At 42.0% G+C, this 27,870-nt stretch overlaps 2 protein-coding genes across 5 annotated transcripts in view; both read right to left on the bottom strand.

Moving 5' to 3' along the window:
* Window positions 1-2,647: 2,647 nt before the first annotated feature.
* Window positions 2,648-21,913, bottom strand: NFRKB (nuclear factor related to kappaB binding protein). Of its 2 annotated transcripts, none has more exons than XM_084301667.1 (26): window positions 21,772-21,913; window positions 21,195-21,348; window positions 20,544-20,745; window positions 20,321-20,448; window positions 19,090-19,264; window positions 18,775-18,876; window positions 18,130-18,203; window positions 17,650-17,734; window positions 17,005-17,185; window positions 16,211-16,319; window positions 15,601-15,727; window positions 14,639-14,704; window positions 13,774-13,853; window positions 13,634-13,677; window positions 13,117-13,177; window positions 12,069-12,243; window positions 11,364-11,470; window positions 10,764-10,887; window positions 10,240-10,319; window positions 9,313-9,533; window positions 8,938-9,211; window positions 8,382-8,600; window positions 7,128-7,913; window positions 6,304-6,410; window positions 5,421-5,556; window positions 2,648-4,650 (listed from the first exon to the last, which is right to left on the bottom strand). In XM_084301667.1, the coding sequence occupies exons 2-26, from the start codon at window positions 21,327-21,329 to the stop codon at window positions 4,525-4,527; spliced, it is 3,924 nt and encodes a 1,307-aa protein (XP_084157793.1). In that variant the 5' UTR covers window positions 21,330-21,348; window positions 21,772-21,913; the 3' UTR covers window positions 2,648-4,524. The 2 variants fall into 2 exon arrangements, with proteins under 2 accessions (XP_084157793.1, XP_084157794.1); XM_084301668.1 differs by having other exon boundaries at window positions 13,117-13,174.
* A 369-nt stretch (window positions 21,914-22,282) lies between these two features.
* Window positions 22,283-27,870, bottom strand: part of PRDM10 (PR/SET domain 10) — a 44,903-nt gene continuing 39,315 nt past the window's right edge. For all 3 annotated transcript variants that reach the window (XM_084301558.1, XM_084301560.1, XM_084301559.1), the window contains 3 exons: window positions 27,487-27,655; window positions 26,766-26,878; window positions 22,283-25,783 (listed from right to left, as the gene is read on the bottom strand). In XM_084301558.1, the coding sequence (XP_084157684.1) occupies window positions 25,547-25,783; window positions 26,766-26,878; window positions 27,487-27,655 (519 nt within the window). In that variant the 3' untranslated portion in view covers window positions 22,283-25,546. The remainder of the gene's footprint in view (window positions 25,784-26,765; window positions 26,879-27,486; window positions 27,656-27,870) is intronic.

Here is a 27,870-nt window from a genome sequence, read left to right as displayed (position 1 = left end):
CAAAGCCAAAAGCTAGTCATCCGGAATTATTTTTATAGTCCACGGAAAAGATTGGTTATATCCAGAGAGCGATTCGTCCTACAGGAAGAATCTGGGGGCGATCAGATGAATCGGCCTCTGGAGGTCTCAGCGGTGAGTAATTCAGATTTCTGTACCTAGAAGTTTAATGCACAAGTTAAGTAAGATGAATCCAGCCTATCATCTCTGGAAGCCATCACTTCCCTTTGCAAACAGATGCCACATCTCTTCGATACCTCCTGGCAGCAAAAACCAGGAGATACACTGCGCCACTGTAAGATGCGGGAATGCTGATCAGGTCCAGACTCAAACGACACAGGGTATTGTCCACCCACACTGCACTATCAATTACCGCCTGCTTCTCCTGGCACACCGTTATTCTACTCCTTGTTAGCCCTGGCTATCCCATCACTTACTGGTACACAGCAGGACTGGACACGGAGAGGCACAGCAGGAGGAATGGTGTCCATGGTTTGCAACATTGACCCTCTATTTCAGTACACGTCCACAGAACTCCCATTAAGTGACCACACTCAGGTTGTATTCAAAAGTTCTGTCAGCTACAGCAATGCCACCCTGAGGCTTTTATCGAATGAAGCACCAGGTCAGTAACTCAGCACGGCTCAAAATACAAGCTTAACAGATGATGGCGAGTTCCAGCACACCCCAGCTGCCTGGCTCACAGAAGTTTTCGCACCATTGTACAAAAACCTGAACCAGCCCATGAGGAGCACCTCAATATGCAAACTAACCATCAAGGCACAGAAGTACTTTTTTTTTTTCCCCCGAGTTATTTAAGGCTAGAGCAGAGCACAGTGTTAATGTTTAACCGTTCTGCTGGTGGCAATTCCCACAGCTGAACTTGGATGTGACCATAAAAAGGAGTGAATGATGTATTTAGCCACAACTGAATGGCCCAGTGTAGCACCGTGGGTGCCACCTGATTTACAACATATCTAACCTACCACATAACTATAATTCAAGTAACTTTCAGACTGAGGTTAGTTCGTTGCTACCCAAATGCAGTACCAAAACGCATCTCTGTTTGAGGCAGTCTTCTTGCTGGCACCTAGGACACAGCAGCACGTTCTCTTTTCCCCACATCTCTTCCCACTTCTTGTCACAAGTCGCTGTGTTTAGGGTTGTGGAGGAAAAGCCTCAACAGCAGACTGCCATCACATACTGTACCATCAACAGTACTCAGCCAGAAGGGTCCCAAAATCAGGCATTAGATGCCTCACTTACAGGAGGCAGAACCAGGTGCAAAAGCCCAGTCTGCTGCTACTTTGTTCTTGTTTCTATGGTTCAGTTTTGTCCTGTGAAAAACAAGCATCAGGGTTTCTGTATTTACCTAAAAACTGTGCCAGTGACTTGAAGAGAATTGGGAAAGGAAGATCAGCTATTAAAAATGGGCAGGTTGTTGCTCAATTTACTCCTTGCTTTTAAGAAGGAACAGCTGAAGCAACGCCAAGGAGAGTTCATTAGGCTATGAGGGCATCTTACTGAGGTATATAAATACAGATTTCCCCCATGATTTAAATAAAATGGGCAGTTGTTAAAATAAAGGTTAGAGTGGCTTTAAATGGCCTGCGGCAGTTTGTGCAGCACACTCAGTTCCTGTGAGCAATGATTACATGATACTCTCTTGGTAGAAATAAACACCTATCCCACAACTTTTAAGAAACAATTAAGGCTCTTGTGAAACTCTAGTGAGGATCTCACTGTGACGGAAACAGGCTGCACTTCTATTTTTTAATTAAAAAAGGTAATGGCAGAGATGTATCAGACTGAAAGCCCTTTCAGTTTCAGGCCTTTGCTGGCCAAACTGTTGGAAAAGGGCTATTGTCAGCATACTATTTTCCCTTGGACTTCTACCCACGCGTGTGCTCCTGGGTGCAGCTCTGCAGCACTCATCTGGAGTTTTTCACTCCCCAGTGCAAGGGGACATAGAAGCAAATGCCACCTGGACACACAGCCTAGCTTAAATATACCCTCAGCCAGTCCCAGCATACACCCAAAAAATTAACTCCAGCCCTTCTCTGCCCTTCAGTCTATTGTGTGGAAACTAAAAGTTACTTATTAAAACCAAAGGCTGTATACTTGCAGTAGCTTAAAGGTTATTTTTCAACCAAAGTGGAAGAAACTCATCAGATAGGTGGCAGCTGAACCATGGAACAGGCTGTACTTTGTTCTCGCAAGGCAGAGTGCTTTTCAATCCAGCATGTAGCTCTTCCACATCAGAACCCAGCAGTGACTGATGCTCTTTCCCCAAAGATCACAGGCTTCAAAAGCAAAGAGAATGGGCCTCTGTCAAGCAGTCATGCATGTCAAGGTAGCTCACAAAGGCAACCAGTTTAGCAGTTATGGAAGGAAGGAGATGGTGATGATTCAAACAGCAAGACTCTTAAAAACTCAGCAGCAACACTCAGAGATGCACTGAACTCATGCGACTAGATGCACATTTCTTGTTTTGTTAAACTTAATGCTAGAGACAAAGTCGCATGGCTACTTGCAAGAGGATTCACAGAAATCTAAGGTGCTTCACGCTGTAATCATCTTTCAGCACTTGATTGTAAGTTTTGACACTGAGAACTTTATTATAAATAGAACAGTGCGGGATTATCTTGATTATTCTTTGAATTTAGAGGCTCTTTCACATAAGCAATACAAGGAAGTTGTCATTTCTTCCGCTTCTCATTTTTAGCTTCACAACTAAAAGGATTTGTACAAGGACTTCAGAATGTCCTCACCTACCTCCCAGTCCACAGCCTTTTGGCTGTCTGCTTGTTTGACAGACTTAAGGTACAAGAGGCACAAAAATCAACAAAGTAGGACAGGTATTCAAAAGAGCATCATCACCCCATATTCTGTTCCTGTGGCATATAAACTACTTCAAGCGCTTGCGTAAAAATGGTGTGTTGGTGTTCTGCTTATTCAATGCTTGCAGCTAGCAACTTTGTAAATTTAAATGCTCAGTTTCCTCCAGCCCACCCCTAAGTAGGGCAGCTACTGTACAGAAAGACTGACACACCCAGCCCAAAGCTCACAACAATTTGCTCTGCTTAGTTGCAGTTGGTCTGAACAGCAACACACAAAGCTCCAGCTGAGGCTTCTGTCATGAAGCTCCACTAGCACTGGAAAGTGCTGAACTTTAAGGCTCGTCTCTTTGAATATATTATATTCAATAAGACTTAGAGCAAAACACATTTAAAAAAAAAGACCACAAGAGAAACCATGTTAGAAAGAACCATCTTACAAAGGAAGATGGACAATCTATTAGCCCTTGGCAAGCTAGACAATCATGTACATAAAACAACAAGCTGTACAAAACTGAATAGAGATGGCAGAGATTTGTAAGGCTTTCTGCACTTTTATTCTTCTCCTGGTCCAACATTTCTTCGGATCTCATTCAGAGATAGCTTCAAGGTCACATCAGAACAGCAACAAACTCATCTCTGGTATGTGCAAAATTCAAACAAATTTATAAAGAGAGAAAATTGTAAAGATAAAAACCAAACTGAAGGCCAGGATCATGGGTTAAAATATTTCTTCTGAGTCCAAGAGACGACAGTTGGGGCATATTTGAAAACATATTCCAAACTTTTAAAACAAGCTAGTCTTTTTTGACTGATAAAAAGATTTATTTGTTGTGGAAAATAAAGAGAGGATGCTTCTAGTGAACATTTTCTTTTTCCTTTCCAATATACTCTCATTTGCTGACAGACTTGTTCACACGGTGTCTTTTTGTATCTCCTCCACTTCTCATTCGTCTCATGGGTACTTTTTTTTTTTTTTTTTTTTTTACAGCAAGAACCGTCCTGAACAGGGACTCTCATACTACCCTTGACAGAAATTTGACAGAGAAGTGGAATCTGCTCAACAAGAAGTTTGAGCTCAGAGATAGGGCAGAGGTATTTTAAAAGTCTCTATATAAATATTACATTGAATGTGTTAGGATTCTACCTCCAGGATACGATACAAACAAACCCTGGTGTCCAAACCACAATCTTAAGTCACGTATATAAAATCAGTGACAGCTAGACTCCACTGAAAGGATGCAAGATGCCTCTTCTTCATGACTTTGAAAAACCATTGAGCTACCCCTTCCAAGCAAGTTTTCCTGGTTAAGGAATACCCTTAAGGAAGATCAACTGCTTTGTCTACAACCCAAAATGCACTGAAATGACAGATGGCCATTTGTAAAAAGACTTTCAGATGGAAAAAACAAAGAAAAGGAAGACATTTCTTAAATGCTGAATGCCACAGAACTTGGCTCTACAGCTCTGGACTGAAACGTTTTATAGATACAGGATCTTTTGCTGTGGAATTTCTACCTAGACAGCACAATGCTGACTCCAGACAAGCAATGTGTGTTGCTTTCAGCACTTGACAGAATCCAGTCCGATCCCTAGCCATGACTGTGGTTGGTTGCCTTGGGTGGTAGAATGGAAGATGACAACAGATTCGGGGAAGCTCTTGGAAAGCAATCTGTTTCCAAACCAGTGTTCATAGCTGATCTTGGGTCTGTTTTGGAGATGGAGCTGTTGTCACAACCACAGTGGAAACTGCTTTAGTTGAGCCAGACACCGTTCCCTGCTGGAGATGGGAGGCTGGTACTGTTTGAATTCGGACCTGTTTGAAATGGAAAGAGAAAAATTCAACTCATGTCAAGAACAACCTGGTGACACGTTGCACCTCCATCACACTGGTAACTTATCTGCTTCTGCCACCAAAAATTCAGTTATGTGAACACGACCAAGCACCAAAACATATCAGGAGCAGAATATGGCACAAGAATATCCTTCTATCCACTGTTTGCTTGGAAGGGTGGCAAGAGGTCTCAAGATTAGAGATGAAGAACTAAAACCTAATGTGAATAAAAACCTATGTATCAGCTGCTATTACAAGTTTTCAGACGGACTTGGATCCATTGGATATTTCACTTCTGAAGACTTGTTACTAGCAGCTCTTAAAGTAGATTACTTTTTTGGAATTTGAGAACACTAGCTTTCCAGACTGCTTCTTTGTATAACCGTCTTTCAACCTGATTTCTTCAAGAAATGGTGACCTGCAGAAGCCAAAGTAGAAAGCGCTACAAAATAAACAAACAAAAAACACCACCAAGCATTTAGAAAAAATCCTTCAATCAACTGGAAACGTTTCCTAACAGGACTTTTAGTTTTACATTCATTATACTATCAGAACTTCAAAAACATTTAAAAACCATATCTGGATGCAGGAAAAGTAAAGGAAATAATGCAGTGCATATACTTAACACAGGTGCTACAGCCAAGCCGTGAACCTGTACTTTTTATGGAAACCCATGCACCAAATGTAAAGTCCTCATGAATACATCAAGTCATCAAAAAAGCAAATAATAGCATCATTCTCCTTGCCTTTACCTGTGTGGCTTGGCCTTGCTGCTGCAGCTGCTGCAGTTGCTGTGCAGTCAGAAAACTCACTGGTTTGTTCCCAGCGATCAGTTTTGTCCCTGCTGGCATCGTAGTCAGGATGATATTTCTACCTAAGCCACTGATGCTAAGGAAAGAGAATTGTTGAAAGGTCAATAAACAGTAGAGCAGGCTAGATTTTCCACAAATTGTTCTTCAGTTGCTAGGAGATTGCAGTTACTTAGCTAATTTACTAATGATTTTAATTTATTTTTTTTCTCTCACAACACTGACAAATAACACAAGTGAAAAGTTTTTGCCAACTTTTCTCACGATGAGAATTACCTATCATAAACCCAACCCTCTAACTCTGAACCGTGTCTGCTAGTCTGATCAGGCCCAAACACCTCCCAAGGAATGCAGAAAATAGCTAAGCACATAGTGTTCTGCCGTGAAATATTAACTGAGGGAGACACTACCAGAATTTATGGAAGAATAAACAGAAAGGCTGCAATATCTGAATGCCAAAGGAACTTGCACAGAGGCAGTTACCACAGCACTAGTTTCTTTAACGGAGATGGTCTCAGATTGCAAATATCCTTTAGGTACGTCACCAGCTTAATTCTTGCTCAAACAAAGAACTAATCTAATAGCTGGTTTCAAGGCAAAGAACATCATTTTTTTGACTCTATTTGCTAGAACCTGCATCTCAGGCACTTGCACAAAGACTGCATTCTCATTACCAGGCACTGTATTCTTTCATTTTCTTGCTGTTAATGGGTCCTATCAACAGACTTAAGTCACTACCACCACGTGCTTGCTAAAGGAACCTAACTGAGCAGAGAACTGCCTCAGTCTATTTCTAATGCAAAACTACCGGATGCAGAGTACTCACTTGGCCCCAAGGTTGCCCTTGATGATGGGGGCAGTCACCACACTCTTGCCTTTCACTGGCTGGCTGATCACTGACAGAGGCACCGTTATTCGTGCTGGTAGCTTGCCCTAGAGAAGTTGAAGAACACGTGAGGAGCCACAGGGAGAGAAACTGCTTGACAACATGCAATTACCACTCAGCTTGCTGCTCAGGAGCCCCGGGAGTAGAAACCAACAGCGGTGTTGCTGATGAAATCTGTGTGCTGTTTCAGGCTAATTAAAATTCACCTCCATTTCATTCACTTCCCAGTTGCCTCAAACCTGCAAACCCACATCATCCTTGCACTACAATATTTCTCTGGGAAGTATCACTGCATCTGCACAGTTTTAATCCTTATGCAACCATGGCACTGTCAATTAGCTTATTCAACTTTCACAATACAGCTTACAGTACATTCAACTTTGGGCATTAAAATTGTATTAACATACAAACCAGTAAAAAAAGTTAATACAAGTAACAAGCACTTGTGACCCCATTCCAAAAGAAATTATTTCAGAGGCACAGGGCAAGATGCTGTACTGCACTAAGTAGAACTTTAGATGAGCCAAGTTGATCTCACTCACTCTCTCGACAGGAGTTAATGGAAGACAGACAGCTGACTGTTGTCTGGTTATTCGGTATTCAGCTACAATTTCAATACCATGAAATTAGTTGCAGACTTGCATTCTACAGTATTTAATTTGAGTTTTTGTGGATATAAAGAGAAGTTTTCAGAAAGAAACCATCAGTCATAAACCATCATTCCTTTTCTCACCCACCTCCACAAAAAGTTCAGCATTACTTACTGCCTGTGACGTAGATACTACCGTGGTGCTGACAGGCACCTGCCGCACAGCAGTGGCTCCTGTGCCTAGAGTTATTGGAGTCCCTGCAGCTCCCGAGGCCACAGCAACTGCTTTTGAAACTGTGGCGCTCATGGTTGGTAACGAGACAGCTGAGGTATGGACTGTGCCAGCCACGCTCACTGCTGAGGATGCGGGTACTTGCTTTGCGTGAGTAGCTACCGTAATAGTCTGTCCCGCTTTGGGTGGCATCACCCCCAGCCCCTGCACTATTCTTATAGTAGCAGCCGGCTTGGCCTCCGTGGATGCCACCGTAGTAATGGCTTTGCTCTTCTGATCTGCCACAGTCATGCCCAGAGCAGGCATCAGTCTGAAAGCGGAGCTTGTTGGCTCTGCAGTCTTTAAGTCGGGAGTCACTTTAACCACTGTGCTGCCAGCTGGGCTGGAAGAAGACGAAGTGGCGGTGCTAGTCTTGGCCGGAGTATCAGCAGTCTGGACAGGATTGGACGTCACGTGCAAAGTTGCAGAGATGCCTTTTCCACTACTGCTGCTTCCAGCAGCTGCTGTGAAGAGGTCCTGAGTCAGTTTGACAGTAGTGACTTGAGATTTGGCCAGGGTGGCCATCATGTCCGGGGTGATACGCAGCACAGTCTGTCCCTTCGCATCCGTGGTGATTGAGGAAGGTGGCAGGCGCAACACGTCCTTTCCTTGGATCCGAAAATTAGTAGCAGTAAGTGGGATGCCACTTCCTGGCTGGGTCTTCATGCCAAGCTGCCCTGTAATAGCCACCTGGAAAAGACCAGAGAAACAATTACATCAAACCAGAATGCAGTCCAAGGCACAGTCAGACAAAAGTAAAACTTCCCCACAGGCTGATGGTTGCATAGTGTTCTTTTCTCCACTGTGACTAGCATTCAGCGGGATGCTACTGCTCACTGCACTGCTGAAAACAGATTTGGCTGCTCATTACATAGCTTTCCCTAAACCATATGAAATACTCTGGAATTGGCTCTTTTTTCAAACAACACAAATAAAAAAGATCAGCATCTGAAGATGGTAAGTTAAAGAACTGAAGTTAAAGAACCCATGCTAACACATTTTTCACCTGTGCATGAAAATGGGGCTCAAATATGGCACGGCCCATCAACTCAGACACTATAGCTCACTGTAGTTTTGACTCTTTTCACATCTGTGTATCATGTCTGTCACAACAAGTGGGAAACAGCTTGGCCACTCTTGTCTCTCCCTCCCTCTCACCTGCTTGATGATATTCTGGCCAGCCACGTTCTGGATGACAGTGGTAGAGGAGGTGCTCGTGGCAGAACTGCCTGGAGAGCTGGTTACTGGCTTTACAGCAGGACTGGGCGCTGCAGACAGTCCTGTCACGGTGATGCCTGTCTGTCCTGTCACGGAAGTTCCTGGTCTTTGCACCTGCACTGGGCTGGTTTGAGCTTTTACTGGTAGAGTCATCACAGCCTAAAGCAAGACAACACAGAAGCAGCTTATGAGCAGGCTAATACAATCCTGACTAATACTTGCTCTTTCTGTCTTGTGCCTTGGTATGCAAATTCTGGACTTTTACTGCAATGCAGAAATTAATGGTGCCATACAAGCTGGTAACGGAGACAAAAAAAAAAAAAAAAAAAGAGACACCAAACAGCTTTATTTATACATAACAGTTTCTGTGCTCTGTAATGCATTTACTGCATGTCACAAGACAGCAAGTAATCCCTGAGCACCATACTGAAATACTAGGGAGATCCACAGATTAGAAGTCAGAGCTACTCCCGCATTTCCACGTAGCCAGTCTTACCTGAGGCAGCACTTTAGTTTGTGTGGCTGTAGCTGGAACACGGATTTGAGGCACTGATGTAGGTTGCTGCTGCGTTACCACTGGGGCTTGCTGAGACACAGCGGGGAGGCTGGACTGGGCAGTGACCACTCGGACCTGCGGCAGTCCCGAGGACGTGGTGTGACTTACCACCCGGGCGGGAGGTGCCTGGGGCCCAGGCTGGGTCTGTGAACTCTGGGCTGTGGAAATCAACGTCCCAAGCTGTGGCATGGTAGGGGATGATACCAGAAGAACACTATAGAAAAGATAAAAGCCAGGTCAGTACAGACGCAGAACATAACTGAGAAGGAACTAGGAATACTCATACGTGATGTATGAGACAGAAGGGGAGCATACCTTTGGCTGGGTTTTGCTGGCTCTGACCCAGCGCTAGATACAGTCTTGCTAACTACAGACACTGGTGGTGGTGAAATAGGCGTTGCTGGCAATGCTGGTGCAGTTGGTGTCACAGGAGTCACTGGAGTTGGTGGCATGCTGGAGTCACTAAGGCTCAGCTGACTGGGCTCTGATGCACTGCTGGGGAGTGCTTTCACAGAACTCTCCTTGCTACTTGACTTCTACAAAGAAACCAAACCAAACATGAAGGCCTTTACAAAAACTGGCTGTGAGTGTTGCTCTCTGAGGCCTTTAAATGGATCTATACAGTTACAAATGATGCCCTGGTGCAAAATCCTGAAGTCACAGACGAGTGATGGCATGCCTTCCTCACCTGCAGCCACACGTGGGCTGGTCAGTGTGGCTGCTCCTGTTCTCAGGGAGAAGAGCATCTTAGCAGTGACAAACATTCAAAAGATTCAGATATCCACATTGGTTAATTTGCCAGCTGCAACTGTTTTAGAGGTATTTCACATCAATATCAAAAAAATAAAAGAAAGACATCCAAATCCTGACAGCTTCAGCACTGCAAGAGGGAGAGCAGCAGACATGCTCCACACACTCTGTTACAGATTAACGTCAAAACTGGATCTGAAGAGACTGTCCCTAAGATGAGGAACCCAAATGAACTCAGTTGACCTTTCCTTTCTCAAGATCAACATGGATTACAGTCAAAGCTGGGAGACACAAAGCTCCCTCTCTCCTACTTCATTCTGTGCACTGGTAGTAGACTCTCACAATCACCAACATAATGAACTGTTAACTCAAAAAGCAATAAAATAGGTGGTAATTTTTTTTTTATCCACCTTGTTGGATACAGAATTTACAGATCAAGATAAACCCATACCTCATTCCCAATCACAAAAGCATCTGTGCAAAGAAATTTACCATTTTAGCTGGAGGTTTTGGCTTCTGCTGAAGAGCTTTCTTGGCCTTTGCTGCAGCAGCTTGAGCCTGATGGATCCGCTCTGCAAATACAAATTACTGGTTACGAATCCTGAACACAAGCAAACTGAATTACCAAAGTGGCCATTCAAAACTTTCATCTTCAGAAAAGAAATTAAACACACATGCACACAGAGACGTGTAATAGCACAAAGAAATTCCAAGGCAAATCAGCCCCAAAAGGCTGGAAGAAAGATGTGTTGAAGTTGTCAACCTAAATAAATCTAGAGTTGCAGAGTGCTATTTTTGTGACAAATACTCACTACAAACTAATACGCTGCTCTGCAAGACTTGATTTAAGTGTTGATGGGCTAACACTAGCAAAGTGACTAGGCTAGACTGGTGAATTAATGTTCGTTATCCATCTGGACTGAAGAAGCTCAAGAGCAAGTGAAAAACAACATGAGATTTAGACATTCTCAGTTCTGAAGATACAGAACCAAGTAGTACCACCAAGCCAGGCTTACCAAACTCTTCCTCACTCCTGTCCCGGTGTAGATAGATCCACAACTTGCGCCCAATATCATATTTCACGCAGGGATCTTTCTCATAATGTAATCGATCCAAAGCACCACTAACAACGGTATTAACCTGAAATTCAGAATTCATGGGATTACAAGATGTCCCACGTTGGGCTAGCCAGAGGTCACGTACAGAAAAGCCAATCCTGTTTGGCATAAAACCAGAGTGAGTTGCTACCAATCTTCTTTTGGCTAAGAATTGACTGAGAGCAGATGTTGCAGCATGGGGCTCTGCTTGCCTTTGTGGATTAAATGGAGCTTCACCAAACCTGAGGGCTCTGAAAACTTCCTGTTTCTGAATCTCATATTGGAGCAGGTGTATGACAGAGTGTCAAATCTGTGGCTTTTCTAGCTATTTTCCTTCCTCCAGAATTCAGTGCAGATTTGCAGCAGCTCACCATAATACTACAGAGCTCTCATTTTCCAGTTGAAGTAGTATAAAAATTATTGGGCTTTTGTCATTGCATATTGCGTGGGTCTCAGCAGTGTTTTTGTTTTTTTTTTTTTAAGAGAATACAATTGATTCTTAGATAGCATCCAACCTACTTGAGCACTTGTGACATCAGGAGCTAGGAACTGGGAATCTTTAAGCAGCTCACAGATTTCAGCACGAGTTCCTTCTCCATTAGGAAGGCGGGCAGCAGCATCACGAACTGAAATAGAAAATCAGAGCTTAAGCTTCCATCCCTAACATGACTGCTATATACAAATACTTCGACAGATATGTTTCTGTACTGCTTTCTTATCTCCACCTCTTATAGTGCCCAATTACTCACTAAAAGCTAGTCTCCATGGTCTCTCAGGGCCTCTGATGACTATATGAGCAGAGAACACAAATGATCATTTTAAAGCACATCAACTGTGCTGGCTTGGTGCCTGGAACAACGAACGTGAAGACCAGCACTCAAACCCTGAATGACTTTGCAATGCCCCAGTTTCACAACAACAGGCTTAAACCACCACTCTTTGTTTTCCAGTTATATGAGCCTTAGCTTCAGCCTCATGGACTCTCCACTTCCCATTTTCTCTCAGATGAAAAGTAACAGATGCTTCCTTTTCTAGTTATTCCTGCTCCCAGCATTTCATCAGCTTATTTCATAAACTTATTTCATTTCTTCTTCACTTATGTCATACCAGTTCATCCACTTTTCCCCTTATAATGTAGATTCCTAAAGTCATTGTTTAGGTGGACAATGGTGTCTTTTTCTTTCATTTAAAAAATATTTTTGGCAAAGGACGCCATCGCCTTACCAAGAGACAAGATGGTGACATATGCTGGTCTGTCTGATCGCAGGAGAGAATGCTCTCGGGCTTTGTTTAATGATGTTTCCTTGTCAAACACCCCCTTCACAGGACCAACAACTGACTCAAAGCCGTGCATACGGAAAGTGAAAGCTTTGTGGGGCTGGCTGTAACGGTATCGTTCCTGTGTTTTTAAACAAGAGCACTGAATTTAGCATATATAGATGCAAAGACCTGAAACTTGTAACTGAATATGGGTTAAATTACTATCATTCTGTAGATAAAGTTTTTTTTTTTTTTTTAATTAAAGCTCCAATATTGCTGTATAAACTTATTTTGGATCAATACAAGCGTTATCTACTTCAAGCAGAAGACAAAGCAGCACATAAAAAAAGTGCCCAGGAGCAATATATCGGGTTCACTCTTAAGCAGCTGCACAGACTACAGAGGTGCCAGAGACAGACATTCTGCCCAGCAAACAACTCTGCTTGCAGTGGCAATGTGCCATTTCTTCTCATCTGGCAAGAGATATTTCCAAAATTTAACCCGGATGGTCTACCATGCAAACAGCACATGTACCCAGGGAGAAGACTCCTCATCATGTGTTTACCCTATAGAATACACAATTTTCCAGCAAGGCCACACCTTAGAGACACAATGGAACTTGTATCTACTACAGACAAGATGACTAAATGTATAGGTGCGCTTATTGCCACTTATCTTCTGCTTTTTACACTTATACATGTTCAAAAAATATAGATACGTCATCTTCATCTGCTAGGAGACGACAGAGTAGAGAGAAACGTTGGCACTAACAGTATCAATTAATTTTGCCCAATACTCATTGGAAATAGAGCTGGTTTTGAGATAAGCAGTTGAGCTATATTGTTAGCAAGTTATCTGAGGCTGATACCTATTTCAAGGCAGAAAAAACATTTAAATCTTTTGTGTTAACAAAGTTTTTTGTAGAGTATACAACTCCCATCCCATACAAATTCTCTTTAATGGCCAAATCTCTCAGTATGTGTATTTAAAATTGAAAAGATTATCTTCTTACCTGTTCCTGAAACACGCGTTTCTCTTCTCCAGTACTAGGCCGGACTACGTAGTCAGTCCTTCTGAAACAAAGATCACCATCAGTTCTGAGCAACAAGCCCACAGCGATCACAAAGACCCAAAAGATTAGCCACCCCACTCTTACTGCAAATTCTTCCGGCACCATAGAACAAATTCTGAAAGCATTTATGCTGATGTAAGTAAGTCCTGCAGAGATCTTAGAGTACACTCTATAGCCTACCTGAAAGTAAGCAAGGACTGTAAATAATCTCGTAATCAGGATGCAAGTTTGAGTACAGGTCTGCTCAGATAACAGGTGAACTTGGGAAAACACAGCTGACTTTGCAAAGTATAGTTAATACATTTGTAAACTCACACTAACAAATTCCCTTCTGCCCCACGATGTAAAATTTATTTTTTTTTTAAGCAGACAGCTGCTCAGATCTAGAGGTGCAAGGACCAAACTCCACAGCTTTAGCACATACTGCAGAAGTTTTTAAGCAGTATTATGTACTTACACTCTGGGAATTGGTGTTGTGGCATCTGAACTGTCTTCATTTTCCTATCAAAAAAAAAAAAAAAAAAAAAAAAGACATGTCAGCATTGGATACAGCCCATCAGGTTTTAGGCTGCTAAAATACCATTTTTTCTGACTCACTTTGAAAAAAGTCTGGTCCTTGGTCTCCAACCAGAGCTGAAACAGGGCTGCCAATTCCTTCTCATGATCTTGGCAAGAACCTAGTCCAAGAAATCAAGACACATAGGAAATAGAAATAATTTGTTATTAAGCCAGCTGCTGCTTGTACTTCCCAACCACCTCCTACTCCCTTCCAACCTCTATGCATCACCAGTCACAAGGCGTCTTACACACTTCACAGATGCTCCAGTTTCACTACTTTAACACATTCAGGCTCAGGAAAGTGCTAAAACCTATTAAGCCCCCTATGTTGGTATGAAGGATGGTGCTTCAACTCCAGGCATAGCAACCAAGATACCATTTGAGATACAGCAATGATACATTTGCAAATGGTCCCCAGTTTCCAAAGTGAACCCAGTCACCAAGTCCCTGAGCAGAAACAAGTGCCTACATAACCTCCACCAAAGACTGTGAAGGGGCTGGAGGAATACCTTCCTGACTCCAAATCTCAGCCAGTTTAACCCTGTGAATATGACCAAGAGTCACTATAGTTAAGAATCAAAAATTCTGCCTAGCAGCTATAGCAAAAATAAAAAATGCTAGACATCTGCAATTCACTCAGTATGAGTCTGGGCACATTTATGAGTCAGCAACATAAATAAAGTTCAATGCCTTTGCTCACTTATTCTCTGTCTGCTCTTGAAAATAGTGTATTGTGAAAGCTTTGAATGTAAAAGACATTTTCGCTCAGCTAAAAGAACACAAAAGGCCTAACAGCTTAAGTAATAACTCTGCTGGACTTTCTCTCTGGGCTGTAGCAAGCTAGAGTCCTGAAGAAAACCACCAACCTTTACCATAGTAGAAATCATAGAAAAGTACAAGTTACCAAGCAATTTCCACTGCTGAGTTTTTTCCTTGAATTCAACAAAAGGCGAGAAGCTGGATGGAACATCTGCAATGAAAGATGTGCTTTTCAGATACAGCAAACAACAAGTGCAACCCCCAAAAACCTACTGTTGTAACATAAATTGTCAAGTTAGACTCATAGTGACAAAAAATCATTGTAAAGTGATTATGTAAGTGCGCCTCTAAATTTATACTTGCCTGAAGGAAAGGTTAGCATCTCGGAGTAACAGTGCAATCCCAAGAAAAGAAAAGAACAGGATAATGAGCTTTTCGTCTACAGGCTGTCAGGCAGGATCCTGTTCACATGCTGTGAGGCACAAGGAACTGCTGCTGTATGGTAACTATTTCCTGAGCTCACATGAAACAAACTTTAGATTTATGGTATTCACCAGTATTGTGGGGAACACTAAGGATGAGCAATGACCACAACAATATACATTGTTTCTCCCTTCCAACTTCTTCCAACTAAGCAAATCAGAACCACAGAATAACTTTGTTTAAAAGGAACGTGTGGAACTTAGCTTGTCCAAGCCCCAAGTCAAAGCTGGGTCAACTTCACATTTCCAGCAGATTGCTCAGGGCATCATCTAGTTTATTTTTCATTATCTCCAAAGACAACTATAACCTCTTTGTACTGGGAAAAGGCTAATTTCTTCCTGCTTCAAACATCCTGCCTGAAGCACACAATCTAAACAGGAGAAACTGCCTGCTTCAGTTTCACATACACTGGAATCAAGCTGGGTCTTATCTACTATCCACATGCAAACTGAGTCTACCACAATCAAGAAAAAGAAAGCCATACAGCTTATAATAAAAACACTGTCAACAATGCAGTGATTTATTGTAATAATGAATTAAAATTTGATTGGAGGTATAATATAAACCAACACTGATTGGAACTGAGGTACAAGCATCCTATGTATTTTTAACAGCCGTTCTTACCTCTGCTGTCACCTGTTAGGTACTGTAAGGCAGGTAAAACCAGCTCAGACCAGTTAGGGGCAAAGGAGAACCAGTTATTTAGTGCACTGGCAGGAGAAGATTGCCAATCTAGAACTTTATCCTCAAGCTGAAAAGGAAAAATAAATATTCTATTAAAGATCTCACACTTTAAACTATGAACGTTTTAATAGAAGAGGAAAGCAAAACAGCTAAACGCGTCCAGGGGAAGAAAGATTTTATATTCATAAAAAAAGATTACCTGACTTTTTCAAGTAACCATAAAATGGTATTTCAGACAACAGACACCAAAAACAGAAAAAAAATCTCCACCATCACCAGCTTTGATACAAAGCATTTATCTAATTGTGATCTCAAAACAGATATGGAAAGATTTACGTGTGCAATAGACTACAATTATGAAACACGTTAAAAAACAGAATGTGATATGCACTCCCAGAGTTGCCTTTTTTTCTGTGTGTGCAGAATCTACACTAATGTAATTTAGAGCAGGACACCTCTGGGGAAAATCACTATTACAGAGCTATAAAAAAATTCTGAAACCTAATTTGGCTTTCTGCAAAGATTCCTAAATATGTGGGTGGTTCCTTACCACAGAGAGACTAGCAGGTCCTTCCAGATACAGTATCTCCAAAAGAAGGAAAAAGAAGCTGGAAGATATTTCATTTACACCAAGGCATGGCTTCATCTCTTCAAGAGGTCTTCAAATGAAAGACAACACAAGCAGAGTAAAAGTTTCCTGAGTAAATATTCATCTTCATATACAGAGATGAACATTCCGTATTTTACACATTCCAAGATGCACAAAACCAGAGACAATGTCCTTCATAGAATCATAGAATGGCTCCAGTTGGAAGGGACTTGGTACCATCCAGCCTGGCCTTGAGCACCTCCAGAGATGGGACATCCACAGCTTCTCTGGGCAACCTGTGCCAGTGCCTCACCACCCTTACAGTGAAGAATTTCCTCCTAAGGTTTAATCTAAATCTCTCCTCTTTTAGTTTAAGACCATTTCCCCTTGCACTATCATTACCTATCCGAGTAAAGAGTCCTCCTCCATCCTTTTTATAAGACCCATTTAAGTACTTAAATGCTGTACGGAGATCTCTCTGGAGCTTTCTCTTCTCCAGGCTGAACATCCCTGGCCCTCTCAGCCTTTCATCAATAGGAGAAGGCACACTTTCAAGTGTGCCTTCTCTTCTTAGCTCTGAAATTCCGCTGCTGCCTAAGATGCTTCATCCCACCACGGGTGAAAGAGCCAGACAAAACAGAAACAGAGGTAACTACACCTAGTAAGATCTGCAAAGGTACTGCAAAAATCTGAGCTGCAACATCCATTACGCTCTTCATCCCCTCAAAGCATTCAGTGCCCCCTGAATCACTTACTCCTCTTTGACAGATGACAGAGGGATGGGGGAAGGATCCTGAGACAGTGATGGGATCCCGTCTGCATTGCTAAGAGAGTCAGCCAGATCCTCCACCTCAGATTTAATCATCTTCAGCTTTTTCTTCTTTTTATCTTCCTTTTCTTTCACCTTTTTCTTGAGGGTTGCAAGGTCAAATAAGGCTTTAGATATGACAAAAGGTAAGAAAAATAATGAGAAAATATCTTACTATATTTCCGTGAGGATCATTAACTATATTTTTAAGCATATATTCAAAGATGTACATAGTGTAAACTCATTCACTACCAGTCCATTCCAGCCTCCTACTTATTTCCATGATTTTTTTTTTTTTTTTTAATTTCCCCTCAATGCACTGGTTTTATAGAAAAACTTGATTTTTTAAAAAAAACACATTTGGAATCAGAAAGGTGAAGGTAACTGCTTACAGCAGAAATACAAGTTAAATTCCATCAATTAGTTGGAAGCACCTTCAATAGAAACTGGAATTATCTATTTGCAACTGCAACTTACAGTTTCAGAGCAGCAAGCTAGCTATGTAAAGAGCATTCATATGTAAAGAGCTACATCCCTAGCTCTTCATACCCTGTGTTTATGCAATGCACAAGTACCAGTTCCAGCCACTGACCTGCTAAGGAACCTTTCCTGCCAGCATTCACACGAGTCATGATGTCCTCAAGAGTCAGATCTGCTGTCATTAAATCTGGGTGATCCTACACGGGACAATGGGATAGAAAGGAAAATCAGGAAAGCAAAAAGCACTAAGATAGCAACAAGAGTACAGAAGATAACCAAATACTGAAACGTGTCAAACTTATCCGGGATCAGCATATAAAGTTATTCACTGCAATAAAAACAGGGAAGCCTTCCAACCCTGTAATCCAATTTTTTCATCAACTAAGTTTAGTAATCACACATCAATAAAATTACAGAATACATCTAAGCAGGTAAACATAAACAAGAGTTGTATATGTCCTCCAATGATTAAATATGGATTACATTAAAGGACTGTAGGGGGGCCACACCCAGAAGCACTTTACAGCTAAAAGAAAAAAGACAAACAGACAACATCTAGTACCAGCCACCCCAAGACTTTTTGTCAACTTACAGGCTGACGTTTTCGTTTTTCATGGTGCTTCCTCAGCATCATCTTCAGGTCACTTTCCCCAAGTTCTATCCTGTCTGCAAAAACAACAGCAACAAAAAAAAGAGATAATTTGCAGGTTTTTGTTTTCTTACTTTATAGACTACTTAGAATACCGTTTTCTATTTGTTCCCACTCTCAGTAATCTTCAAATTTCAGTAACTCAAGGAAATTCAGTCTTTTAATCAAACAGTTTATTTCAACGCTTTCTTCCTTGGTTGATCAGATTTAATTGCTTATGCAAGCATGGAAATGAAAAGTGAGAACGAGTTGTGCTGCACAAAGGCTTTTTCCAGGCTTGATTACAGCAACCTTCAGAGGGATTCCCTTAGCACATACTCCAAAACAGTTCAAACCACGCCATACTAATGGCTCGTCCATTAAGGAAAAATACAACAGAAAAATCAGTAGTATTACAAAACCCATAAAGACTTAAAATACTAACTTTTCAAGGAGAAAATGTGAGAAGATCTGAATGTTTTGGGGACTACAGAAAAGAAGCATTACATGATTTCCCATGAAACAACAGACTATCCCAGCCAAATTCTTGCAGGTTCTCAAAGTAATTCTCATCCCCAATTCCTTACTGACACCTAGTTTGGTTCTCACCTGCTGTCTTCATGTCCAAGGTTGATAACGTGGGTATTACTCTCAGGGGAATCGGTGGACTTGGACAACGTGCTGGAGAACTTGGAGGCCAGGAGCTTAGATCTTAAATATGCAAAAAAATAAATAAATGAATAAATACATTTCTGCAAGACTTATCACCCCCAAACCTAGGTTCCCATGTTCATTAGCATGCAGCTAATAAAACGGGAGCCCAATTTTCATTCCTCTATTGAAGAGGTTATCCTCACATAAAAAAAAAAAAGAAAGCTTTTTCTCCATTCACACCTAAATCTTTCCTTGAGTACAGGGCATTACCTTCTTCATCAGAAGACAAGGTGGTATCTCCACACTCCTCTTTCACTTCCCTCAGAATTTTCAAGTAGCGCCGATGCGCCCGTCTGTCCCGTTCTTCTGCATCATATGATGGTGAGAAATGCTTTCTCCTCAGGGTCATATCAGGGCCTCCTTTCCTAGCTAACTCCAGCAAGTGCTGGAAGATGAGATATGAGTGACATTAGCTATCTTGGTTACATCTCTCTAAGTTAGAGTGGTTAAGCTTAACTCACGTTTTCAGGATATTTAACATTCGGAGCTGATGTACTAACTACCTCGATTATTTACAACCCTTAAAGTGTAAGGGAATTTTTCAGATTGGCAACTGTAAAACCAGTATTTTAGACCATCATTTAAAGGGGTGAAAAAAGCAAAAAGGAAGCTAATAAGAAATTTCTGCATCTTCATCTGCACATACAATGCCTCACCGTCACTTTACGTGGACTGTTCAGAGAACCCTAACCACTGGTCTTGTATCCACTTGTACAGTTTCCATACCAAACATGTAACACAAACAGGGAAACTCTTTTGAAGAAAAGACTTATCCCTTATGACTATAGAAGAAATAGCTTCCCATACATTTCTGTATTCTTTTTCCCCTATCACTATGAGGCATTTAATAAAGCCACTTTCTTCTTCATCCGTGCATACAGTATGTTGCGATGCCTAAGCTTAATGAAATGATAAGCAAGCATTTACAAAGGACACGTTTCAGGTGGCAGAGATAAGCTGACAACACCACCTACAGAGGAAGGCTTCATCAGGGATTTACAGCACCAGAATCAGAGTTTTTTTTATCTATTCTATACCAGTCTCCAATGAGGCTGTGGAATTCACACAACTACCTATTTAGCAAAGTTACTTGTTTCACAATGACATAAATGGCAGAAAAATTGAGGCAGATTCACTTGTTAATATGAAGTGCCAAGAATGAAGCCAGGGGATGAGATAGGCATGGAAAAAACCCACTACAAGTGAGAGCTATGAGAGATTCAAAATCTGAAGTTTGATATGCGTCTTTGCAAACATAACAATGCTTCTAGTGTTCTTATATTATACAGGCCACTGGAAAAACAGAAAAGCAGCATTCAGTAACAGAAAGTCCTCTGAGAACTAGGAATGCACAAACACCAAGACACTTTGTTGTAAAGACAGCCTATTTGTTACAGAACACAAGAAGGCGATGACCAGGCCCCAAAGACAAGATACTCACGTTGCGGGAAGCAAGGATCTGCTTGAGCAGGCGGTAGAAGTACTGCTGCTGAGAGCTTAAGTAGCGTTTGTACTGGGACTTAAAACAGAGCTGCCGGTATTTCACAACTTCAGGGTTGAAGTGCCCATCTATAACAAAAAGGGTAAAATTACCTCAGTTTTCATTAACTGCAAGTTAAGAACTTAACACCAAAAATACACAAAAGAGTATCACACTCACTAACCCCGAAAGAGTTTCTGGGCAATGTGCAGTGGATTTCCAAAGCGGAAGTTTTCACCACTGAACAACGCAGAGATGATTTTGTTTTGATGCTCTCGGTTGTTTTCAGGAAAGCGAGGCAGGAATGTTTTTAGGTGGTCTCGCTGCGAATCTGTCAGTACCTCCTGCCATGTCGACAAGCTGACAACTTCAAAGAAGATCTCAGGCTACAGAAAGGAAAAAGCAATAGCAAAGAAAATGTGTACACATCTTTAACAACTTTCTAGCCCTCAAGGCTTTTTGCAGTTAAGTAACATAGGACGTGAGACAGTGTTTCACATCAAACACAGAAAGCAACAGTGTAAGGAAAAAAGCCGAGGCAATAAATACTGTTATCAAGTAGCAAATAAATTCAAAACTTTTAACAAATGGAACTTTTATTCTATTCTCAAATATAACTGTAAAATAAAAGGGATCTTTATCTAGAAAAATAGTGTGACAGAAAGGTCTTTTAAGAAGTTTTACTGATATTATTCAAGGCACTATTCAACATCCTTTGCAGGAGTCAGACACATATCCCTTTTCAGTTTGCTCTCCCTGGTAAGCCCCAGGACAGGAGGCAAACATACTGTTTGTCAATGCTGTGGGAACATAGAAAGTTTGTAGTGCTACTCACGTCCTCCAGAAGGTCCTCGGGCAGACTAACCCTCGTTGTGCCCAGCATGCAGTCCTCCATGATCCGTGTGCCGTTTCCATCCCCGCAGGGCCCCAGCTCCAGGGGGTCGGTCAGCATGTGGTCCAGGGAGTCCATTCTCCTCTCTCTGCGGCTCCTGAGCAGGGGCAGCAAACCCTCACCTCACCCACCAGAGCCCCCAAACCAGCTCCATCCCAGGCTGACAACATCTGAGTGAACTTTTGGTGAACGCAGGATCCTTGTGGGTCCCTTCCAACCCGGGATATTCTATGATTTTAGGTGTTTTAACACAAGCTGCACAGCCTGCTGAGGGCACACAGACCCCAGAGGACACGAACTGCCCGTGGCACCTGAGGGGTGCTCTGGCAGGGGGCACACCGGGCCAGCAGCCGCGACCCTCCCAGCATGACAGGAAAACGCCTCACACCGCTTCCCACCCAAAGCCCCGAAGCCACAACCCTCGCGGCGAAAACACCCCCAAAAAACCACCAAAACCCACCAAAAACACGGCTCCCGTCCCCAGAGCCCCCCACCCCGTCCCCAGAGCCCACCTCCTCACCTCAGCGGCGCCGCCCCCTCCTCACCCCGGGGCCGCGAGGACCGAGGGAGCCGAGCCCAGCCCCAGCCGCCCTCCGCCGAGCCCCGCTGCGGGGGGGACGCGGCCCGGGGCCGGCGGCGCTGCCCCCCTCAGCCGCTGCCCCCCTCAGGCCGCCCGCGGCTCCAGGCCCCGCGCACGCGCCCCATGGCCCCCGCCGCGCCTGCGCAGAGCCGCGGGAGGGAAGGGGGGGGGGGGGGAAGGGGGGGGGGGGAAGGCGGGCGGGAAGCCGCGTCGCTGCCCCGGCGCCATGTTGGGGCCCGGAAAGGGCAGGGCTCGGGGTGGCAAAAGGCGGTTGAAACCGGAACTGATAAATAAATACATAAATACATACATAAATAAATAAAGCCCGGTTTTGGATCAATCAATAATAAAGTCCCTTTTTTCACCCAGGGGAGGCTCGCACAGATCACACTGCTCAGTATTTAGAAAAAAAAAAAAAAGGAATTTATTAATTTCGTTTTTACACCTGCCGGGTAGCACAAGACTATTAACACTAGAACAGTCACTGAATGTACAATAAACATACACATTTAAATAACAGCGGGCAGAGCGATGTGGGACAGCCACTGCAGCATCCCATGGAAACAACCATGTTTCGTCCCAAGTGTCCCAGCAGTCTGAGAGGTGTATTTTTTTTTTTAATTTTAATTTTTAATGGGGTGAGGGTTGAGAAACTGACCCAAAACACCTACACAGAAAAGCCTGAGGCCCCAGAAGGCCCCATGGCAATTCCCATCTTTGAGCAAAACATGCCCTGTGCAGGTAGCAGAGTACTGCAGCATTAAGCTCCAGCGGGACATCATTTTAAGAGACAAATGTTTGGGGTGGTTCTGGTTAAAAAATAATAATAAAATATAGTAAGTCCTATGCCTTCTGCACTGCAGAAACTGGAAAAAAAAAAAAAAAAAAAAAAAAGAAAGAAAAAAAAAGAAATCTTGGCTATTTTTGTTGTGTTTTGTTTTTGTCTTCTTTTTAAAAGCAGTCCCAGTAGCACAGCTGTGCTGTGGGGCTGTTCTGCTCTCTCCCCCAGTCTGGGTAATCACTATATTTTATTACTTTGGAATGAAAATTCACAATGCTTGATTTCCAGGGACGCTTCTCCCCCAATGAGGCATCAGTTTGACTTAAGACACAGTGAATCACTTAATGCTGGTGTCAAGCTGATGGATAAGTATACTACTATTACTGTGGGACAGAGCAGAAACTTTGATAAGGAACATGTGAGTTCAAAGATGCTGTTTTACAATTGTTTTCTGGAATACCCTGTAGTTTTCAGCTTTAAATAACTGGTACAAGAACAAGCAACCTCATTCTGTGATCCTTTCTAACAAAGTTGAATGTAACAAAATTTTGTTGTTTGTTTGTTTAATCCCACATTTGCAATATTGTTAAAGACAAAGTTTGATCATCTCTAAAGACTACAGAGCTTTTAAGACTTAAAAATGCTCCTGTAGAACAGTGCATTTGCAATATCCCATTTCCAAGTTTCCTATTTTCCTATTACTCGTACCACATTTGATTCGTGTTATTAATCTAGCAGTCTGAAAACAGACCCTTTTCTTGAAAAAGATGCCACAAGGCAAAGCCCAAACCAAGAGCTCCTTTCTGCTCACCCAGATGAACATCGTAATGGCCTGTTACTCAAAAGTGCTCAGCAACATGACTTCAGATGAAGCAAGGACAACTGCAGTTGCTTGGCTGCATTGCTAAAGTAGATGACCTCCCAAATCCATTGAACTGAAGGACTCATCGCTGCACTACACTAAATGGGAGCTCAGGTCTTCATTAAATTTTACCAATCATGTTAATGCCCCAATTATTAATTAATGCCCCAGTACAGTGGTTGCAGAAAGAGAAGCAAAATATCAGGCACAAATTAATCTATGTTTTGGCAACTCACTTCAAGCTACCTCAAAACAGTTCTGAGCTGTCCAATATTTTAAACAGGACTTATCTCATCATGCACAGTCACTATTTCCATACCATATTTAAAATGTTATTTACTGAAGCAATACATGCTACAAGGCTTTGCCAGCAAGTAACAAGACATCCACTTTTTCAGTCTGAGTGTTAAGTTCTCTCATGTCTAAGAGCTTTAACTCCATAAGGCCTGACACCACAACCTGTAAACATGTGTAACACCTACTCACATCGTTAATCCTCATCTCATTCTGTGGGAGTACAAACACAAAAGTTCCAGATTCGTGCTCAATGCAATGTAAGAAGAAATTAGAAAAAAAAAAAAAAATCCTCTCTTAGTTCTTCTGTCCTTTCTCAAGGGCCATTAAGACAAAACTTCTTTGCTTTTGTTTTATAAATAAATGTATCCTATGGTACACTGACATTCTGGGATGAGGCTTCAAGCAGAGTGAATGGAGGTTTAGACACAAACAGTATATCCCATCAACAGTAAATGGAGATGTAGTCATATTCTTGCAAATACCAGAATGCATTAAATAACCAACCAACAAGACCCGTGAAGGGGAATTATGTAAGAAAAAAATACACTGCCTTAAAAGATAAAACTTTTTCTTTCTCCTGGTCCCTAAGAATAATGTGAGTTCTGTACGTAGACCAGGTCTACCAAAGCAGGCAACTCGCAGATGGCTTTCTGTGTCCCATAAATAGTGGTCCATTGGTGTTTTTCTTGTACGTGTTTCCTGAGTCCAAGGCTGGTCATTTTATGAAACTGTCCAAAGGAATTACAGTGCATTGTTAACAAGGTGTTTGGAAAATCAGCATAACCAACTCTCCATTCAGTCTTCAAGAGAAAAATACATCCACTTTGAGATGGCAACAGAGATAACTACCCTGCATCTTCAGAGGTGTACTCCTGTACCTGCTTCTCCTGGCACAACTGTCGCTAGAGGTCACAGCAGAAGCTGCAATGCAGGCTAAGGTGAAACTTTTTTGTTTACAGGCAAAAAGGCAATTTTCCCTGCAAACTCTGGAGGGGAAAAGAGATTACAGTGGCTCTATATTACCATTATGTGCTACTAGGGTTTTGATCAGTTTGTTCCAAACATGGGGTTAAGACTGCACTTTTCCTTCTTCTGGAACTGCTTGGTAAAGTAGGGCAGGGGAGACAGCATGTAAACAGTTTGAGGGGTTGGAAAAATAATAATTTAATGGACTGCTTCTGCACGTCTTCACAGCTTCATTGCTATATCCATCCCCACACACATACACAGTCACTGCTTTGCTGCTGCCCTTTTTCTTCAGGCAGTCTGCTCTCAAGCATATATTCCCTTTCAACTTGGCTGTTGAAACAAAGACAGAAGAAGCGGTTCTGCCATACTCTGGCAATTTACATGATGTCCTCCTGTTTAACGGCTCCTATTAAAAATATACATACATCATAATCTGCCAATTAGCCTTCACTTGGGCAAGCTTTTCCCTTCCAATTGAAATAAGAGTTGTTTACCAGAGACACTTCCATGAAGGAAGAAACAAGGGTCAGCAGACATGCCAAAAAAGTCCAGGGCAAGCAGGTTTCATTTCTCCTTTTGTCCTTTTTGTTAAAAGCTGCATAAAATATTATCCCAGAAGGATTTTGAGGGTACTTCTTCATGGTCACTGAGGACTTCAACCCTCTTAAAGCATTAAGAAGAGCTCCAATATTTTAGTTGAAGTTAAGTGAGCATATACTTTAAAACGTATTGAGCTCCAGGACACCCATACATTTGGGCTTCTGGGAGAGGTGAAAAGTACAAGCAAATGACACTGCAAGGCTTCTTCATTCATGTTCTGCTGAGAAAGTTCTTGGTTTAGTGATGTGCACTTCACTGCCCCCATTCCCATTGGTGGTTGTAGTGATTATGTACTGGGTTGTTTGCTGCTGATTACTCGTTTGAGATTCCAACGTATCAGCATGGGCTGGCGGCTGGGAAACACCAACCTGTACCTCACTGGAGAGCGAAGAGTTTTGTTTGACATCCAAATCAGGTTGACCTTCAGATATCACATAGTGAGTCTGCATGAAGAATATAAAAAATAAGTAATTGTTTCATCTTCTATATCTTTTCTGTTGTAATTATCTTCTACTTTCCTGCTGCTGTGCTGAAAGACATTTTGGTATGAACAAGGAATTTTGAAGTTGAGAATGTAATGCTTTTAAGTGTTATTTCTGAGACCAAGGTAACACAAATTAGACCCCTGCTTTAAAGTACATTGGACTACTTTGAAATTTGGGTTAGTTATGAACAGTTAAACTATTTATACAGTTAGTCCACCATTAGAAATTAAAATAGCAATTTACAATACAACTATTCTGAAAGTTTCTTCTATTTTCCATATGTTCTAGCAGAAGTTTCATTTCCAGTGTCCAATATCAGTGTAGTAAAACTACCACACTTCCTTATGCTGGATTGCTTCCTAGGTGAGATAGTAATTCTCAGAAATGTTTCTGAAACTTGGCCTCATGGATACAGCTTAGCTGTAAATATTTTTACTGCCACTGAATCATACCTTCTCCCACAAATGTGAGTAAGTGAACACTTTAAACCCCAAGGAGTCATACAAGGGTCTGACAGGCATGGGCCTTGCAAATGGCTAGGTGCAGAAAACTGTTCTTGACACATGAAGGAATATGATGCTACCTCAGAAAAAAAAAAATGATTCCCTTACACATATGAGATTATGTCTTGCCTTTTGTAACCTCAAAGTCGACAACATTACTAGATTTTACCAGTAGCAGTTTTCTCCTTAGCCTATGACACAGCATTTCTTAGCTGTTTTGCCTAGAGATTCCACCCAGCATACGTGTAGAACTCACTGCAATCATTACAGAAAGCCAAAGTCCATTCAGACAATACAGTACAGACCTCTCTAGATGCACCATTGCTCTCTGTGGCCCTGTCATCATTTTAGAATTCCTTTAACCTTCAATCTAAAGGCTTTAAAAGCTCGATACATTATTCTAGACAAAAAGAAAAGGCCATGATTCTTTTCCTTACCTGAGTAACTGCTTTCACTTGCCCTGTGTTGACAGTGGTGACAGGTGTACCTACAGCTGTCTCTGTGATCACATACTGGCCTTGAGGAATGGTCATCATCTGAATCTCAGATGCTGAAAATTGAAATTGGAGAATCAAAATATTCAATCAAACTCAAAGATCACCTTGAAAGATAATCAAGTCTTGCATCAATAACAAGAGTAGTTGTTGAGGCCTGCGGAGTTTTAAAAGGCTTTTTGCAACCTGAATTTCTGCTCAAGAGAATTATACCAGATAACATTGGCTGCGGATTCTCTTCATGCATATAACTAACAGCTTGTTCTACCCCCAAGAAATCACAGAATTATCATCCAGAGCTTTATGGACATGAAGTCATTTCATGTCACCCTCATCTCCTGTATGACTCTTTGAAGCATCCATCCAAATTTGAACAAGCTGCTATTCACTATATGGATTCCTGCTGAGTGCAGGATCCTTGAATTAAAGGTGCCCAGTCTGCCTGTCCAGACTACATATCAAGTAATTATAGATGTACAGTATATATAAAAAAAAAAAGCTAATACAACAATTTTCATTTTCTAAAATTGTTTAATATTCATAAAGATCTACAAAGACATGCTCTCCCATTTGGAAGATATTCTCTCCCATTTGTTGGCTGGTAAAATGGAGAACATAGCAGTTCTACACACTAGCCAAACTTCCAGTTACTGCTGACACTTACAGTAGCTCCGAAATGAGTTCCATGTGCTGGGAAGATATGTGTGCTGGACTGAAGACCCTTGCTGCTGCTGGAGGGATTGGTTTTGTGTAGATGTAGCTGTCTGCATCTGCGAGGGGCTGAGTTCCTGCTGAGATTGTTGTGAGGAGGGACTCAAAGGTTGGCCCCCAACCTAAAAAAAAGAAAAAAAAAAAAGTAAGTGTTCTCCAGCATGCTGAAGGGTTGTATGCTTCTGCACTGTTATAAGCACAGCCTCCTCGTCAAGGGAAAAGAGGTGTGGGAGTTTCTATAGCATATTGAGTACAAGAACTGCAAAGTTCTCCTCCCTTCCCCCAGGCTTGTGTCTCTCTGTGGTCGGTAAGATCGAAAAAGAGAGACATGGCTTGC

Source organism: Netta rufina, assembly GCF_964035555.1.
Source record: "Netta rufina genome assembly, chromosome: 25".
NCBI classification, from domain to species: domain Eukaryota; kingdom Metazoa; phylum Chordata; class Aves; order Anseriformes; family Anatidae; genus Netta; species Netta rufina.
The sequence above is the reverse complement of the archived record's forward strand: the minus strand, read 5'-3'. Positions and strand labels throughout refer to the sequence as shown.

What these genes read in the sequence shown, in the direction of transcription:
- NFRKB (XM_084301667.1), bottom strand. Translation starts at nt 21,329, where the DNA reads ATGGACTCCCTGGACCACATGCTGACCGACCCCCTGGAGCTGGGGCCC. An exon ending in CTTGTCTTCTGATGAAGAAG is followed by an intron (nt 18,877 to 19,089) that starts GTAATGCCCTGT and finishes TGCATATTTAAG; the next exon opens with ATCTAAGCTCCTGGCCTCCA. An exon ending in CAGGAGTGAGGAAGAGTTTG is followed by an intron (nt 10,320 to 10,763) that starts GTAAGCCTGGCT and finishes TTGTATTTGCAG; the next exon opens with AGCGGATCCATCAGGCTCAA.